The sequence below is a fragment of the Schistocerca gregaria genome, chromosome 9, assembly GCF_023897955.1.
Source record: "Schistocerca gregaria isolate iqSchGreg1 chromosome 9, iqSchGreg1.2, whole genome shotgun sequence".
Classification (NCBI taxonomy): Eukaryota; Metazoa; Arthropoda; class Insecta; order Orthoptera; family Acrididae; genus Schistocerca; species Schistocerca gregaria.
In genome coordinates, this window is record NC_064928.1 from 250,007,090 (window position 1) to 250,026,890 (window position 19,801).

At 38.6% G+C, this 19,801-nt stretch overlaps 2 protein-coding genes across 8 annotated transcripts in view; one reads left to right on the forward strand and one right to left on the reverse strand.

Moving 5' to 3' along the window:
* Nucleotides 1-4,437, reverse strand: part of LOC126291653 (G patch domain-containing protein 2) — a 146,609-nt gene extending 142,172 nt beyond the window's left edge. The window contains exon 1 of the mRNA XM_049985219.1: nt 4,327-4,437. The gene's annotated coding sequence lies outside the window, so the exon portion shown is untranslated. The remainder of the gene's footprint in view (nt 1-4,326) is intronic.
* LOC126291654 (uncharacterized) overlaps nt 1-19,801 on the forward strand; it is a 48,962-nt gene that overhangs the window by 14,267 nt on the left and 14,894 nt on the right. The window contains exons 1-3 of one of the 7 annotated variants that reach the window (XM_049985224.1): nt 4,476-4,559; nt 6,926-7,219; nt 14,695-14,984. In XM_049985224.1, coding sequence (XP_049841181.1) covers nt 6,955-7,219; nt 14,695-14,984 — 555 coding nt within the window. In that variant the 5' untranslated portion in view covers nt 4,476-4,559; nt 6,926-6,954. Of the gene's footprint in view, nt 1-4,475; nt 4,637-4,748; nt 5,507-6,925; nt 7,220-14,694; nt 14,985-19,801 lie in introns of those variants that run through there. The other 6 variants (XM_049985220.1, XM_049985225.1, XM_049985222.1 and 3 more) reach the window with 6 other exon arrangements.

Sequence of the window (19,801 nt, forward strand, 5' to 3'; positions counted from 1 at the left end):
TAGTGAGGTTTTGGGACTGTGGTGTCTGATCTAGTAGGCAGCAACGGCGCTTTCATATGGCGAGTTTTCATTTCTTTTGTTCTTGCTTTTATCTGGTTAGACTTGTGGATCATGTGTCGAGGGGGGGGGGGGTGTTGTTTTATGTTGCTGCTATTGGTGATTTGGTTTTGTGTGTTGTTGTTGATCCTGTGAGGTCAAAGGAAGTGTTCGATTTCAGATTTGGTGTTTTCTTGAGATTTTTGAGGTAGTGATGACTGTGGAAGTGCTTGTAGGTTTTTGTGTTTATGAATTGGTATCGGTACTTTGTGTTGACCTATATACGTCAAGGGAAGTGTTCGGTTACAGATTTGGTGTTTTCTTGTGGTTTTTTAGGTAGTGATGATTACGGAAGTGGTTGTAGTTTTTGGGGTTTATGAATTGGTATTGCTACTTTCCGTTGACCTATACAGGTCAAGGGAAGTGTTCGATTCCATTAGATATTGTTTCTAGTCGACATCGTGAATGTTGTTGTCAGTTTATTTTACCAGTTTTGTCGTTTGGTTTAGTGGCGTATGTTTACTGTTAGTTTGTCCCCACCCAAAACCCCCCAATTTCCCCCGCTTGTCCCGTTAGTTTCATTATATTATAGGAGGAAAATGTGTTTGATAGTTTTTTGATCTATTTTCATGTTTGTTGTCATGTTTACGTAATGACATCATAGTCGCGATATGGGAGTAGTTGTGAATGGTCATTTCCACCATATTGGTGATGTCATTGGTCAAAGCAGACAGATGGAATTGGATATTTCCGTTAACCTAACAATTGACTACATCCAACAAAATAAACACCCATGGAAACATTATTTGATGCATGTATTATGTAAATTTGTAATTTCTCATTGCGCATTTCATCCAAATTGTGTTCTTATTGGAACAACATATTATTGCATTCACAATTTTGACACTTTGTTTCTCTTATAACAGGTTTGTATATGTTCAGTGCAGTCTTCTTTCATTAATCAGGATACACTTTCATAGTAACTCATTAGTAATGAAAATATCTTTGCAAGTAACAACTTTAGTGTCCAAATTCAAAATGTGCAACTGTTACCATTAATAAAAATCAAGAATGGTAGCATGATCGCACAGTTCCTTGAAGATTGAAAAAGTTATTTTGATAAAACTTTCCAGTTACATGCGATTTACGTGAACAAATTTTACTGGTCAACTGTTGACAATATAGAATCCTGTACTGCCAACTTTTATAAAATATACTAACAATGAATTATGACTCGTGCTAATCTACTTATTGATTATTTTATACATGTACATTACAGAAGAAGCAGCTACTTTGAAAGCAAGCCACTGGACATCCTATAACTTTATTCAGTTTCTGTTTTGATCCACTGCTACAAACAAAATATTCATGGAAATTTAATGGTTTAAAAAACTACTACATACTGAAGAAGTAATAACTTGTGCAATATGAATATTAGTGTTAACAGTAATTGCATCCCAAAGTCTAACTACAGGGTGTTACAAAAAGGTACGGCCAAACTTTCAGGAACCATTCCTCACACACAAATAAAGAAAAGATGTTATGTGGACATGTGTCCAGAAACACTTAATTTCCATGTTAGAGCTCATTTTAGTTTCATCAGTATGTACTGTACTTCCTCGATACATCGTCAGTTGGCCCAATTGAAGGAAGGTAATGTTGACTTTGTTGCCTGTGTTAACATGCAACTTATTGCTCTACAGTACTAGCATCAAGCACATCAGTACATAGCATCAACAGGTTAGCGTTCATCACGAACCTGGTTTTGCAGTAAGTGCAATTGTAAAATGTAAACTTTCACGGCCGGAACTGTCATGATTAATAAAATTCTTTTCCGGGCTATTATGCCGTGGTCTGATGGATTTCGCATTGTAAACCAACGTTTCGTCCCCATCTGCGGAGGAAGATGTCCTCCGCAGATGGGGACGAAACGTTGGTTTACAATGCGAAATCCATCAGACCATGGCATAATAGCCCGGAAAAGAATTTTATTAATCAGTCAGTGCAATGTTTACAAATGCGGTGTTGGCAGATGCCCATTTGATGTATGGATTAGCACGGGGCAATAGCTGCGGCGTAGTACATTTGTATTGAGACAGATTTCTAGAAGGAAGGTGTCCCAATAGGAAGACGTTCGAAGCAATTGATCGGACATTCGAAGCAATTGATCGGCGTCTTAGGGAGCACGGAACATTCCAGCCTATGACTTGCGAATGGGGAAGACCTAGAACGACGAAGACACCTGCAATGGACGAGGCAATTCTTCATGCAGTTGACGATAACCCTAATGTCAGTGTCACAGAAGTTGCTGCTGTACAAGGTAACGCTGACCACGTCACTGAATGGAGAGTGCTACAGGAGAACCAGTTGTTTCCGTACCGTGTACAGCGTGTGCAGGCGCTATCAGCAGCTGATTGGCCTCCACGGGTACACTTTTTCGAATGGTTTATCCAATAATGTATGTTCTGTTGCTGTGTGTTTCCATTCCATGATTAATGTGATTTGAAGAGAAGTAATAAAATGAGCTCTAACATGGAAAGTAAGCATTTCAGGACATATGTCCACATAACATCTTTTCTTTATTTGTGTGTGAGGAATGGTTCCTGAAAGTTTGGCCGTACCTTTTTGTAACGCCCTGTATATTAGTACAATGTAAAAGGATTGACTTTTAAGATAATATTTTAGTTTATTTTTCCAGATCTGCAGTTTTTTAACCCTGCCTGTGATGTCTACCAGCAACCTGTTACAGATGTTTGCATTAGAATATAAGTTTCATACTCAATACTAGGCACTGTATGCATGGAAACTATTTTCACTTCTAGTATTCTGATTGTCAATTTTACAGTTCATCTTAAATTCACTAACAAAAAATGCCATTGGGGAGTTCACATATCAACATGTGACTGTAAGGATACCCCAAGTCCATCAAATTAGTTACGTGTTTCGAGGATCATTTTGCATAATAGATCATAATGATGGTTTCTGCAATACGTTCTGTTACGCAGCTTAAATAATAACTTACAATCTGCTTCTGTAAAATAAACACTTTTTTGAGCTTAACTGAATTACGCCAGAAGATTATGCCATAGGGCAATACTAAGTTCAGTTATCCTAATCTCATCCACAGGTAAACAGAGTGAGAGGCATTTTCAAGTGCAAAGCAGGGTGCACTTTCACCATAAGTTATCTGCAATTTTTGTACTTGTACAATTGTCTCACTAGGAAATTTACTTAAACAGCGTGAATTTTTTTGACTTAGTAGTTTTTGATGATTAATTTTTTTATTGTCTTTAAATACATTGTGCATTCCTGAAAGTTGGAAATGCTGTGATAACCCTTATGGGTAACAAATTAATGTAGGCTACATTTTTCTGTCTAAAGAAGAGGAACATATTTTACAATTTACAAACTGGCTATATGATTTTACTTTTTAGTTACTGGCTTTTATCCTGGAATAACTAAGATCAGACGTAGCAGATCATGTGTAGTAAAACAATAAGATATTCTGACAATTTTTGGGTTGCTGACAGTTTTACGGGCTGCGATTTCCTAACTGAATGCACAATGTACTCCCGAATATTTACATTTCTTTTCTTGCCACCCTAAAACACAAACAAAAACATCATGTGACATTATAGCGTCCCTCTTCTACTCAAGAGTCCCCTCACTAACGAGTTGATCAAGATGATTCTCTCTCAATTTACGGATACATGTGCATTACAACGAACTAAATAGTACATTACAACGAACTAAATAGTACTTCATGCATTGTCTTCGAAACACATGAGTTAGCTAAGTTTCCAATAACTATGTCTAGCATCTGCGATTTGTTTATCGTACACCTAACCTCAAAATACTGCTTTACATCTGTAAGAATGCTTGGCTACGAATCCACAAAAGGCATCCACAGCACAACACATGTTAATTTCTAATCGACTCATAATTACATAAAACGACCCGTCACGTACAGAGTTCTCAATTCTTTAAATGCCGAAACAAAGGCGATCTTAAGTTATTTGCGCAGTCCCGATACATTGTTATATACTAATAATGTTTGCCTTCTTTTAGTTTAGTTAGGGGGAAATATGTACATTTTTTCTGCCTTGTTTGTTTCTTTTCGAAGTCCTTATCATCTGAAAGGATATGTACTAACATCTGATTCGACTGTACTTGGTGGTAACAGAGCCTGGTTTACTGCTGTTCATTTACGTTTCAGTGAAATTTATACTTAAATGCAATTCATTCTTTAAATAATACCATCAAAAATAAGAAATAAATAAATAATCTCACCTCGTTTTCCTTTTAGCTGATGCTCAAACTATGGTTTCTTAACATGCATTCATTTTAAGTTACCCTTTGCATGTAACCAGCGTCAAACGTCACTACTACGTCACGAGACATCGCTGGGTTCGTTTACCTCATTGGTGCTGACGTAGGCACTCAGCTGCAGCCTATGATATTGCTCGGAGGGAAAATGCCGCGAAATTCTTCGCGTCGGAAACAAGCGCTAGAGGTAGTGGAGGGTAAGTGACTAGTCGTGCTGAGGACCTGGTGGGTGCAGCTGGAAGGGCTCGACACAGTGCCTCTCTTTTCATCACAGGTAGTGTGAAGTTATTGATGCCATCATTAGTTTTAGTGCGTTAAATGATTTTATCATTTATATGTAAGAACTATACAAATGTTACCAAACTAGTAAGTTTCATGTAAATAGAACCAGAGGGCTTGAGAAGTTTGCGCGGGAATGACGCATCAAGCGCACACAATTTGGCGCGTAAATAGTTGTAGGAGAAAGTGGCCACTACGTTCAATACTAAGGCATTAGTAAGAACTAATTTGTTTTGTTGTATTTAGTTTCTTATTACTGCCGGCAGATCATCCGGAATTCTGGCTCAATGCAGTTTCTATTTACGTGCAGTTGTGGCAGTTAGGCTACTTAAATTCTTGATTCATTTCGTGATAAACATCGTGTGACCAACATTAATACTTACATATTTCACAGAGTAATATATTGGTCATTTAGTTGTGGTGGATTCATCTTCTGAATTGGAAAACTTGTGCGTTTTCAGACGCGAGATACGTGGCATTTCACACCAAAATCTTCCGTGTGTTATCGTATTAGACCAGTGAAAGTTTCTACTAATTGTTTGAAGGTAAAAGGCCAAATTTTGCAGTAAGGGAGTGCAGTGTTTGGTACAAAATGCGGATAATGTTTAAGTATTATTAAATGTAATTTCCTGTGGTGTTAGTTCTCATAAGTCTATGCACGTATTAGCTAAGTGTTACTAAGTGGAGCTTATTCCTACTACTATATGTACTTCGACTACAATATTTATTTCCTTGAATAAAGTAAGAGTGATTAGGTGCTCATAAAACTTAATAAGTATGAGTAACGGGTTTCAGAAATTTGTGGCGAATCTGACTCATAATTTCTGCTTATTGCAGAAGTATTTAAGCACATTTCTTTGAGCAGGTAAGTTTCATTGTTTTGAAGGTGAAAATTATTTTCCTAGATAATTATTTGAAGTAGGGAAATTTTATGCAAATTTTGAAGACTTTCTAATATTTAGATATTCAAATGTGTTACCAACTGTACTAAGTGTTAATAATGCTATATACTCTAAGTGTGTTGTACAGTAAGAGCCACAGAAGCATATGTAATGCTACATTATTTTTCTATGCAAATTACATTCAAAGAATGTGTAAAATGCAACCAATGTAAGGTTGATTTCCAGTTTGACTTTAAGATACTTAACTGTCAATATTTTCAGTAACTTTTTTGGAGAACTTACTGTACTAAATTTCACAGCCTGTTTTAGGATTGTAATGTTTGAGCTTAGAAATTTTGATGGATTGAAGTATTGCTTGCCCTTTCTGTAATTGCCCACATTAGTCTTGATGCTGAGAAGACTAAAAATAGGTGTAGAATTGTGTAGAGTTCAGATGAGGTCACACATGGGTGAATTCAGACAATGTTAGGATTTGTTCAGGATATGCTGGTTTTGTTAGAAGGTTAAGTTTGTGTTTGAATTGTGTAGTAGTTAATGTTGTAAGAGAATGAATGAACCTTGTGTGATTGATGTCACTTCAATGATGGAGTTTAGTGATCACTGTTTAAAAATTAATTCGCTTTGCTGACAGTTACACATTTATTTTTTATATGACATTTGGATCAAAGTTGATAATCTTCAGATCTATGTAATTCTGGATCCATATGGACCTAAATATCAATGTTGTTGCATCTAAAACAGAAAACATCCACATACAAAACTAGTTTCCTGTATAGTGATTGCAGTATCTAAATGCTCTGTGACGGCATAGAAATTACGGGTACTGTTCTAGTCTGTACATTAAAAATAAGATAGTAGCATGGCTGACAAATGGAGATAGAGGAAGCTGTTCCCTATTTCTGCATGTTCTGAGGTAAATTGTATTAGTAGATCATATACTGTATGTCTGATTTATTGTTTTATAATGTAATTGTATATTATTGTTTTGTTGGATGACAAATTTGAGAACCACCAAATCAGAAAAACCATTTGTTGTAACTCTTTTATTTATCCAATTGGAGATAAGAAATTAGTTCAGCTTTGCAGCCAGTGTACTGGTAGTATATCAGTGTACTATGCTGCAGATGAGGCCAAGATAACTTGTAGTTTTTGCAAGTCATTTATTCAGTTAAAGGTGGTTACAGAGGAGTGGTTTTGTATCATCCAGTGCAAAATTGTCTGAGATTTAAGGTAGTTAAAGGTATATGTGCTCTGATAATGAACTAAATAATAGATCCTGTTACTGCTGGTTTGTGTTGCTCAATTTGAAGCATTTAAATTTTAGAGCATGTATGTTGTCAAATTGTTCCACTAAATTTTAATGGTAATTGTTTGTTCTTCAGTTTAGTAGATAACTGACACGTGACACAAAATGAGCATGGAGAACCCAGCTACACCGCTGGTGGCAAATGCCTCACTGCAGCGGCGAGCCACGCGCAGTGCCCTGGCAGAAATCCCGGCACGACTTGGGCTGCTGACAGTCGATGAGAACGGCCGCACAGAGGGGGCCACAGCTGCAGCTACTGTGGTCGGTACGTTGACTCCGGCCAGTAGACGGCCACCGCTTGTCCCAATACCCGATCGTGCCAATCAGCTCACTCCGCGCGATGGAGAAGGGGCTGTGGCAGGCACTCGTGGTAAGTCTTGTGTTAATTGTATGTATCCGGCTCTGACAAGGCTGCAACTGTGGCTGCTGGACCCTCACCCCCTTTTGTGCTCTACTGTGTGAGTGAGTTTTTTATCTTATGAGAGATAGATTAGCATTTAAGTTTACGAAAAAGTATTTATGTATGAATAAGGTTTATTTCCATATGTTAATAATTCACTAGTTTTTATTGGACAGGCTGAATCAGAATTAAAATACATAAGATTAACAATATATGTAAAATGAAAAAACATATGAATGCGCGCGCGCACACACACACACACACACACACACACACACACACACACACACACACACACACACACACACACACACACACACACAAAATATCATTACAAAAAGATTGACGGAGTAGAAGTTGTGGTCATGGTGGATACGGAATTGGTGATTTTGAAATTTTCCAGTGCTACCCATCATACTTCATAAAATGACACGTGCATGCACAGTGCTGCTATAGAGTAGGTGTCATGTATTTTACACAGATTACTTGGATCTTTATACTGCCCAATCTAGAATGTGACTGTTAATTTCATGCCTTTTACTAAACTACATAGGGGCAGTAGAAGGCTTGTCAACCAAAGACTGTAATTACACCTACCTGGTTGTAGATAGGTCTGCAGTGGACCAATTTCTTACTTAACATTAAAATCCTAACTGTGTTCTGGATGAGTTAGATGCGTTCATATGTTGGTAGCTTGGTTCTTGACTGAACTGAAAAATAATTTTCATAATAGTGGCATTGTCACTAGGGTAAGAGATTTTTTGTACCATGGAGGATCTGTTCCTTTTAATTTACTCAATATGAAACACTATTTCTCTGAATTTATGTCTAGACTACACTTAGTTGGTATGGAAGTAACAGATTCTCTCTTGATAAGGTGTTCAGTAAATTTTTTACCTGCTTTTTTAATCAATGTATTTTGTTTTTCATGGATTTGGATAGTGTGAAATTCAGCATTGCTAAAATGACCTTGTTGTTTCTCATCCTTGTATCTGTCACAGCCCTCTCATTTTGGTCAGTATTATTTGCTGCTGAAAGTGAAAAATTTCTGAGTGTTCAACAGAATGATTAGTCTAATGATTATAGAATGATTTAAGAGTAAATAGAGGAAAGTGATTAGTAGTAGTATAAATGAGATTAGTGATAAACTTAATAAGAATTGAGGGTCATGGAGTAGATGAATGAAGGAAAACCATCTGGGAACCAAAATATGGAATAAGCAAGGACGACAAAAGGAGGTGATAAGCAAGGGAATGGTGAGAAGACCAAGAGAAATCTGCTAGTATCACACATTAGCTTTAGAGTGAAAAATTTGTGGTAATATACTTTTGGAGCACAGCACTATATTCCAGTGGATTGTGGAACAACCAGGAAAGAGAAACTTCCTGGCAAATTAAAACTCTGTGCCGGACAGAGACTTGAACTTCGGACCTTTGCCTTTTGCAGGCAAGTGCTCTACCAAAGCAAGACTCACGCCCCATCCTCACAGCTTTACTGCTGCCAGTATCTCCTCTCCTGTGAACCTTGCAGAACTAGCACTCAGGAAAGAAAGGATATGCGGAGACATGTCTTAGACACAGCCGGGGGGATGTTTCCAGAATGAGATTTTCACTTTGCAGCGGAGTGTGCACTGACATGAAACTTCCTGGCAGATCAAAACTGTGTGCCAGACCGAGACTAGACCTCAGGACCTTTGCCTTTCGCGGGCAAAGGTCCTGAGTTAGTGTCGGTCTGGCACACAGTTTTAATCTTCCAGGAAGTTCCATATCAGTGCACACTCCACTGCAGAGTGAAAATCTCATTCTGGAACCAGGAAAGAGTATTAAAACATTGGAGATATGCTAGAATAGCAGGATGTTGGAAAAAATAGGTGGACTGATACAGAATGTAGACGTTCTCCATAGAACTAGTGAAAAAAGAAACATGCAGTTATCATTATAGGGAAGTTAACAGAGGTACATAAACCTGAGATAATGACTGAGAAGACAGTTTATTGCTAAGAACACTGCAAAAGCTAAACGGGTGTACTTAAGATTCAGTAGTCAGTGGCAGATTGCTGGAAGCAAAGCACCTCTGTGTTAACATATGTCGGGTTAATTTTTCAGTGTGTGTACATTCATAATGTTTTGACTGCTTTGCAGTCTGCAGTCCCTACAAACAAATGGGAAATACTGACAGGGAGAAGGTACAGGCTCTTAAGACATTTAAGACATCAGAAAAAACTTGCTTGGTCGTAGAGAGTTGTAGAGGGTAAAAAAATTGAGGAAGACAGGTCAAAATACACCCAACAAATAATTGAGGATGTAGAGTGCAAGAGCTGCTCTGAGATTAAGATGGCACTGACGCGAGTATAATAGTCTATTAGACACATGATACGATGCAAAAGCAACTTGGAGTAGCAGAGCACATACAAATGCAGTGGAAGCAACTTAACTGGTTCACACTGGGATGGCAGTGGTAAAACACCTATGCATTATTCTGTCATATCACATAGCATGTCGAGGAGTGCCGCTTGCTCAGTGCATCTTGTCATACAGTACACAATGAGGGAAATTCAGTCATGACGTCTCAAAAAAGTTGTTTTATGTAGATCAAGCAAAGATAAATCTGTCTCTGTAGTTACTCTTTGGAAACTTCCACTTCGCATGTAAAAAAACTAAAAGCTGCTGTTTTGGGATTTAAGTGTGTTCTCTGCTATGCAATCATTACTATTAGATTTTTGAGGAAACTATTCAGTACAAAATTGTTTTTCACATCTTCTAGTCTGATATCTTGGATTTATAATGAACAGGTTACGTTTCTGTTGCCCGTAATGTTTGTGATACTTCAAACCCCATGCATACTTTGAAGAGCTTGGAATGAAAAATTTTGTTGTCAGTTTATATTCAGTGCATTTTATGGCATATGTTGCTATACACAAAATGTTTGTAAATCGAAATTTTTTTTAATGTGGGAAGAGAGCCAATTCTCGATAAAATTAGATACGTCGAAGATTTTGAAGATGTCAGTGGTGTTGAACAGCTGAAATTGTTAAAATTGAACAGAGCTCCAGGGGCCAATGGAGTCCCTATCAGATTCTATTCTGAATTTGTGGCAAGGGTTCTCCCGTCTTGTAACTATAATCTATCGTAGATACCTCGAACCTCGTGCCCAGTTCATGGAAAAGCACAGGTCACAGTAATATCTTAGACATTGATTAGTTTTAAAATCTTCGAACATTTTCTGAGCCCAAATATAATGAGGCACATTGAACAAATGACGTCAGTGCCAACCAGCATGGATCCCAAAAGCATCAAGTGAAATCCAACTCACTTTTATGGCGTACTTTGGATCAAGGCAACCAGGTAGATGCAGTGTTTCTTGATTTCTGAAAAGCATTTGACTCAGTGCTGCACCTGCACTTACTGTCAAAAGTACAATCATATGGTGTGTAAAGTGAAATGTGTGACGGGTTGAGGACTTTTTTATAGGGATGTTATCTTGTAATGCTAATCAGTTGGAGAAGTAGCTTCAGGTGTGCACTAGGGAATTGTTAGGATGCTTGCTGTTCATGTTTAGCATTAATGACATTGCAGACAATATTAACTTCAGATTTCTGGCAGATATTGCAGTTACTTATGATTATTTACACTGCTTCTTTCAAACAGTATCTGTTCACTCAGATCTTGATAAGATTTCAATGTGAAGTAAAGATAGATTAACGACTTGTTTTAAATGATCAGAAATGTGAAATTCTGCACTTCACAAAACAAAAACTTGATATCCTATGACTATAATTATATCAATGAGTCACTGTAGGAATCTGTCAAATCATACCTTGGTGTAACACTTTATAGGAATATGAAGTGGAATGATCACATTGGTTCCGTTAGAGGTAAAGCAGATGATTGACTTCAGTTTATTGGTAGAATACTGCAGGAAGTGCAGTCAGTCTGCAAAGGAAATTGTTTAGAAATCATTTGTGCAAGTGGTTCTAGATTATTGCTAAAGTGTGTGGGACTCACGGGGGATATTGAACGTATACAGAGAACGGTAGCACAAATGCTCAGGTTTGTTTGATCTGTGGGAGTGTTTCAGAAGTACTGAAGAAACTGAACTGGTAGACCCTTGCAGACAGATATAAACTATACTGAGAAAGTCTACTAATGAATTTTCAAGGATTGACTTTAAATGATGACTCCAGGAATATACTGCAACCCCGCTAAGTGTCGTTCACATAGGGACTGAAGATAAGGTTAAAATAATTATGGCAAGCACCCTCTGCCATGTGGTTTGTTGAGTATAGCTGTAGATGTAATATGGGTTCACGTAAGATTCTGATATACTAAACACATTGTAGAAATGACAGTAAAATGTCAAGGTCCACATTCAGGGCACCCAACTGAGATTTGAATCGTGTGACCCCTAAAGTGAATTGTCGTATAGCTGTACCTATTGGACTGAACTGGTGAGCACATATTACTTCCCTCTGTTTGCACATTTGACAGCTGATGATGCACAAACTGCACTAGAATGTTAGTGGAAGTTACTATTAAACTGGCATCTGAAGTCTGTGAATGTTAGTTTACTATTGAGAGGGTGATTACCATGATAGACCATTAAATCTGAGTTTGAAAAATCCTGTTGTGGCAGCAAGGCAAATTACCATACTACGAAACAGGTGCAATTTTTCATGAAATTGGCACTAACTATATTGCCTGTGTGCTTAAAGTGCCATATTAGTGATCACACTTACTTGACCCTTGAGTGGAAATGCTAGGAGCAGAAGTTTGCTGTTGGCTCGTAGCACATGGGCTGCTGAGACAAACCCCATCTCCTGCTCCCAGAGCAGCCAGCCTACAGCTTATAGAAGGAATGAATGTTTTTATAGAAAGAATGAATGTGTAGTAGCTTAATGCATCACAAAAGTGGCAAGAAAGCTGACTGAGAGTTGCTACAAGGACCAGGTATAGCCTCTTTCCTTATTTTTGTAAGTAATGTTAACAATTACTAAGCACAGCACAGCAAGCAGACCAACAGTATTGTCAACAGTTCTTTATTGTTAAGGTGCACAGTGCTGTTACGTAGCTAATGTTGGCAGAGACTGTAGACATTCTGGAGTGGCATGAAGTCAGTTGACTTCTGTCAATCGTAGGGGCTGAGGAAGTGTGTGATCCGTAGGAGGTCTTACAAAAACTTTTAATAGTGGCATTTTTAATGTCCCATAAACACTTCAACCAACTTGTGTTGTTTTAATGATTTGCTTCTCATCATGGCAAGTAACAAGTAAAAAAGTGTTCTCCTTTGTCAGAGCAGCTGATACTAGGTTTCTCCCAAAAGTGGAAACTGGACTCATTCTGTAGAATTTATGTTAGTGTTGGGATAGCTCGTGAGAAAAAGCTGCTGGGCTAATGGAGATACTGAACATACACAAGGAAGAACAATCTGTGAACCATCCCATGAGAGCCTACGTAAAAAGTTTCAGGACCCAGTATTAGGTGAAGAATCTAGGAATACAGTACAAAAACCCCTGTGTATTGCTTCTGTAGAGGCAGTGAAGTGGTGGTTAGACTGACTACAGCAGCACAGATGTTTAAGCAGTCACTCTTCCTGTCTTCCACGTGCATATTCAGTGGAAAAAAGTTCAGTATGTGGTACAGTGGGAAGTTCCCTCTAGAATGCTCTTCAGTGAAGAGTAGAGTATGGATGCAGGTGTAAAAGATTTTGGCATGATATGTGCCAGACGATAGACTTTGGTTAAATGATTGCTATTACCCACAGGGTTTCTATAAGAAGTATTTGGAAAAGTTATGAAAAAATATATTTGAGATACTGCTATAATCCCTAAAAATTCTACAAACTACAGCCCCCAAGCATATACATGCTTTTTGCTAGCAGCTTTTTCACAGATTGAAAGAGCCCCAGTAGGTGGATTCTGTTCAGATCTTAACAGTATGTATGTGAGCTTCTCTGAAGGCACTTAGTGAACAGTAGTGTGTCCTTAGAGGGAGGATTTCACTTTTTAGACTGGGAAGTAGTTTTCTGGTGCCAATTCAGGACTCTAAGGGGGTTGGGGAATTGTCAGAGTGCAGTTGGTGAGGTAGTTGGTGATCTTTGAGCAGGTGTAGCTGGGTGTATTGTGATGCAATTTACTATTTCTGGGGTCGGCAGGCCTTGCCCTGTTGACCCCTCTCTTCAGTCTTCTTCACACTTCTAGGTAAAAAGCACCATTCACTGTCTGTGTCTTTGGAACAAATTCGTAGTCGACCTCCCTCGAGGAGTCTGAGAAAGCGGTTGGTGTAGCTTTCACTCTGGATTTGCCCATTTGAATATTCTTGAACGTGGTGATGCTTTGTTTCTGGGTCGTGTTCAAATACCCCAGTTTTCTCCCACAGTAATGTTGTCCAAAAAGACAGTCTTCTTAGACACATTTCAGAAGATAGTTGCAAGCAAACAGTTGTCTACTTTTGGTCATCTGTTGAGACCTTTGGGAAGTTTTTTGCGCAGACCGTTCATTTTGCCAAATTTTAAGCGATAACTTTTCCATGCCAATTGCATCAGCAGCGATGTGCCCACATAATTGACAGTCTGAATGCACTTTGCCATCAGTTCTTGATGTTAACAGCTGTCTTACACAGGGCTCGTTTGCCACACTCTAGATCATCTTCTGCAGTTTGTGACAGGATTTCATGCTTAAACTCTTGGTCACTCATGGCCAACATCTTCATACCCAGTTTCCCCATCCCAGCACAAAATTTGATAGTGTACTGCTGTTAGAGGATTTGCTGAATTTTGCACTTGCGCTGAGACACTTGACACAGTTGCCTTAAAAGCACGGACCCGTCTCAACAAAAGATCATGGGCAACTCGTGTTTGGTGTGTGTTGAAGGGACCACCACCAACTGTCAAGCATTGGTGGTGGTGGTTAAGGTTGTGTGTTTGTGTGTGCTGTGACCATATCAGGAAAAAATTATCCCCAATACTTCATACACAGATTATGTACGTATGTCATGTGGATGTTGGAAGTTTTTCAACTGCTCCAGAAAAAGGAAGCCATAAGAATGACCTGAGTTTCTCTAATCTGTCTTACCATTTGTTAACTGATAACAGAACAAGTGTTGTGAGATGGTGCAACTCTAAATTTGATTAAAAATATTTCTCATTTGTAACTAATAACAAATGATTTAGTTTGTCACTTAATCACCACCTTAAGATTTATGAATAAAAATAAATATTTCAGTGCTTGTTTAGTACTTAATTTTATGATCAAACTAAATATCAATTTATCAAAGTGAGTAATGATTAATTGCAATTTGCGATTGAGACAGTTTAAATACATGTAGTTCCAGCAATATCATAGAGTGCAATAATAATGCCTGGCTATCAAAGCAGTACTTGGATGCAGAAGGTGACATGTTTGCAAGTACCATCACATACTTCTAATCCACTGACCTGTTGCGGTTCAGGAACACTGACACCCAACACGTGGGCCCTGAATGTCAACGTGCAGCTGCCATCATCCTACATGAGCCCCGCCCCATCACCAGACGAGCTGGTGATCCAGCAGCGGGGACGGCGCCGGGGTCCCGTCAACTGGAGCCCCGACCTCGATGCACACAAGCGGGAGGGCATCCCGATGGGTGCGCGCACACCCAGCCCCGTCAAGTCCAACATTGTCCTGCGGTCGACACCCCGCAAGAGACTCATGCTCTCGGACCCGAAGGAGCTTTTCACGACACCTGAAAAGATGCGCAAGGTAAGTTTTGTGGAACTTGATATTTTACGTAGCAGTAATGTAAGTTGCCCTTTCAGGCTTACTCTAGCAAGTTGGGAGTATGAAAAATATTAGAATTCGCAGAAAACAACTTTACATATATTATTGGTACAGTCAGTCAGTATGATATGTCATGTTTGCAAAATACCGACACATTATCTACAGAAGAATGGATGAACTGGTGGAACTCTTCTGCAGAGATCACTTTGGTCTCTGGAGAAATTTAGGAAAAAGTGAGGCAATACTGATCGTAAGACTTACCTTACAAGAGGAGCGTCTGACATCTGGGTAATTTGTTTTTATGGTTTTGCAGGGACTTTATGTATTGAAAATACATGTTTCATCTTTTTGCTAGGTACTCCCCAGTTTTTGAAAAATAAGAGATTAAAGTTAACAACAGAAAATTGTATTTTCAGTACTATAAATTGAAATATTCTCTAAAAAGAAAAAAATTAAAAATATATAATGTTATTAACACTTGTGTTTTTTCGTGCTATAACCTGGATAACCTTCATTCTACATGTTTAGTAGAGTGCGGTTAGCAGTCGAGGCATTCTGCTATGCTAGTGAATCATCATGGTTGTGTATGTATTGAGTCCACATTGAGAGCTACTTGGCAACTGAAAAAAATATGTTAATATCAAACTATTTCATATCACTGTGTGTGTGTGGGGGGGGGGGGGGTTGCGTCCACTGACAAAATGGCAGATAATAAACAACCTTTGACAAGTTTGCCAGCAGAATGTAAAGTTTAAAATGTTGATGTTGCAGATATCTGTGAAACATGAGCAAAGAAAGCAAACAAGGTAGTGTTGGTACTACAAAAGTTTCCTCAAATTTATTTTGGGACAATGGCCTCACACTACCAGTCATTCCAGATGTGGAAAGGCTGCTTCCAGATGCCATGAAGAGTACGGGGTGCAGCCAGCTGCAGGTGGCTCATGTTGGTACCAATGATGTGTGTGGCTTTGTACTGGTGGAGATTCTCTCTGGTTTTGGGCGGCTAGCGAACTGGTAGACACTGCCAGTCTTGCTTGTGAGATTAAGGCGGAGCTCACAATCTGTGGTATTGTCGATAGGACTGACTGTGGTGCTTTGGTGCAGAGCAGAGTGGAGGGTCTGAACAGAGGCTCAGGCAGTTGTGTAACCATGTAGGCTGCAGATTCCTTGACTTGCGCCATTGGGTGGTGGATTTTCGGGTTCTACTTAACTCAAGAGTCCACTACACACAGGAAGTGGCTACATGGGTAGCGGAGGCTGTGTGGAAGGGACTGGGCAGTTTTTTCGGTTAGAGGGCCTCAGGGAACCAGACAGGGTGTCCGTCTAAAAGGAGGCAGGTAAAACACAGTAAGATAATTGTAGAAATGATGGGTAATGTAGTTTTAAATTGTCGTTGCTGTGTTGGGAAAGAACCAGAGCTCCAAGCCCTAATAGAAAGCACTGAAGCTCAAATAGTTGTAGGTACAGAAAGCTGGCTAAAGCTGGAAATAAGCACAGCAGAAATTTTTTCAATCTAACAGTGTTCAGAAAGGATGGATTAAATACAATTGGTGGTGGAGTATTTATTGCTATCAGAAGTAGTTTGCCTTGTAGTGAAATTGAAGTAGTTAGTTCTTGCGAAATAGTATGGGTAGAGGTTATATTTGACAATCGGACTAATCTACTAAGTGGGTCATTGTACCAACCCCCAACTCAGAAGATACAGTTGAGTCTCATTTCAAGTGGGTACCCCAGTCATACAATTGTAGTCAGTGGTGACTTTAATCTACCCTTGATATGCTGGTAAATTATACGTTTAAAGCCAGTGGCAGCCATAAAACATCAGCCTACATTGTACTGAATGCTTTCTAAAAAAAATTATTTTAACAATTAGTTCACGAGCCTGCTCAAAGCGTAAATGGTTGTGGAAGTGTACTTGACATCTTAGCAACAAATAATCCTGGATAAATAGTGAGTATTGTGACGAATACAGGGATTAGTGACCACAAGGCAGTAGCTGCTAGGCTGAATACTGTAACTCCTACAACCATCAAAAAGAAACACAAGTACATCTATTTAAAAAAGCTGATATAAGTAGTCTTAATGCCTTTTTAAGAGACAGTCTGCACTCCTACCGATCTGATCATGTAAGTGTAGAAAAGTTGTGGAATGATTTCAAAGAGAGAGAATTGACAGCAATTGAAATATATACCACATAAATTAATAAGTAATGGTACTGATACCCCACGGTACACACAATGCGTCAGATCGCTGTTGCAGAAGCAGCGAAAGAAACCTGCCAAATTTAAAAGATTGTAAAATCCCCAAGATCAGCAAAGTTTAGCAAATGTTCGAAATATAGTGCTACTTCAATGTGAGGCGCTTTCAATAATTTCCACAACAAAACTGTCTAGAAATCTGGCAGAAAACCTAGAGATTCTGGTCATACATAAAGCAAACCAGTGGCAAGACGCAATCAATACTTCACTGTGTGATAACAACTGTGAAGCCACTGATGACAGTGCCACTAAAGCAGAGTTATTAAACACAGATTTTCCAAAACTGCTTCACCAAAGATGACGTAGTAAATATTGCTGAATTCCAATCGAGAACAACTGTCAATATGAGGATCATAGATGTCCTCAGTGTTGCTTCGCACTTTAAATATCTTAATAAAAGCAAGGCTTCCAGTCCAGATTGAATAAGTCAGGTTCCTTTCAGAGTATGCTGATAAAACAGCTCCATATTTAGCAATTATATAAAACTGCTCACTCACAAAGATCCATACCTAAAGACTAGAAAATTTCTCAAGTCGCACCAACACCCAAAAAAGGAAGTAGGAGTAATCTGTTGAATTACAGGCCCATATAACTAATGTTGATTTGCAGTGGGGTTTTGGAACATATACTGTATTCGAACGTTCTGATGTACCTCGAAGAGAAAAAGATTTATTGACACATAGTTGGCATGGATTCAGAAAATATTGTTCTTGTGTAACACAACTAGCTCTTCACACTCACTAAGTAATGAGTGCTATTGACAGAGGATGTCAAATTGATTACATATTTTTAGATTTCCAGAAGGCTTTAGACACCATTCCTCAAAAGCAGTCTTCCAACCAAACTGCTTGCGTATGGAATATCACCTCATTTGTGTGACTGCATTCATGATTTTCTATCAGAAAGGTCACAGTCAGTAGTAATAGACAGAAAGTCATAGAGTAAAACAAAAATAATAATCCGGTGTTCCCCAAGGAAGTGTTATTGGTGAGAAATACGTAGAACGTAAATTAAAGCAGTCTTTAATGTAAAAATAAAATTGCTAGTAAAAGTCTACTTGCTTTACTTTTATTTCAAAATGGCACTTTTAAAAAAATGCTTCATAGCTAATGCAATAACACCACACAGCTAACATGAAAGTGAGAACATCTGCCTTATGCACCGAAGTTACATTACAAAGGCAGTAAAATGACAATGTAAATATACAAATATGGTATGGTATGTTTACATAATTATTTTACTGCCTTTTCAATCTATCCACCATGTTGGCTACACAATTGTAGTATTGTGATTTATGTAGTGCATGTTTTTGTGTTAGCTGTTACTGTGTTAGCTACAAGGCATTTGCTGAGAAGCAGTGGGTATATTTGTAATTCCACGTGTTTGGTTTTGGACAGATTCGAACTATGTTTCAGCATGTCACAAAGTAATGTTGCAGAGAGAGTTTCAACATCCCACAGTGCCTGACAATGACGTCAGAATTGAAACCTCACTAAAAAATTTAATAACTGAGTGCATTCAAAAATTAAAGTTTGATACATGTGTGAAATTATTATCAAATAAAAAATATATGCCTGAATAATAATGTTTGCTCTCTAGAAGTATAAAGTATTTCATTTTTTATTTGACACATTTGCACCAAATTTCAAGTTTTGTGAATACTGGAACTTTCGTGTAGTTAGTAATAAGAACTAAAAAGGTTGCTATTAGTGACATACAAACCTGGAGCCTGAAGATTAACACTTTCATGCTCTGTTCAGCAACAGATAAACACTCTAATGTGTTATAAATATTTTGTAAGTAACAGTACTTCGAAATTTGCTAACAGTCAGTTTTAGTCGAAGGCAGTTTTTTAGAGTTTGATAATTGCCTCATACTGCATTAGGAAACTGATGTGGTGCGCTGAGCTTCTAATTGTGTAAGTGTGGAGAAAATCAAAGAAAGGAAAGCAGTCTGTGAATTGCCCTCTCTAGTGCAAAATAAACACATCAAAACACTTTGCATCACCTCAGTTCTGTGAGTTTCGGATCGTGTACAGATAACTGGAATAGAGATAAACATAAACATCGTTCCTGCCCTTGTTATTGCTTATGAAAACCACACTTTGCATGTTTTACCACCATACAGCCAGACCTTCAAAGGTGGTGGTCCAGATTGCTGTATATGCAAGTACCTCTAATACCCAGTAGCATGTCCTCTTGCATTGATGAATGCCTGTATTCGTCGTGGCATACTATCTGCAAGTTCATCAAGGCACTGTTGGTTCATATTGTCCCACTCCTGAATGGTGATTTGGTGTGGATCCCTCAGTGGTTGGTGGGTCACGTCATCCATGAACAGCCCTTTCCAATCAGTCCCAGGCGTGTTTGATAGGGTTCATGTCTGATGAACATGGTGACCACTGTAGTCGAGTGACGTAGTTATCCTGAAGGAAGCACATTCACAAAATGTGCACAATGGGGTGAGAATTGTCCATGAAGACAAATGCACGCCAGTATGCTGCCAATATGGTTACACTATCAGTTTGAGGATGGCATTCAC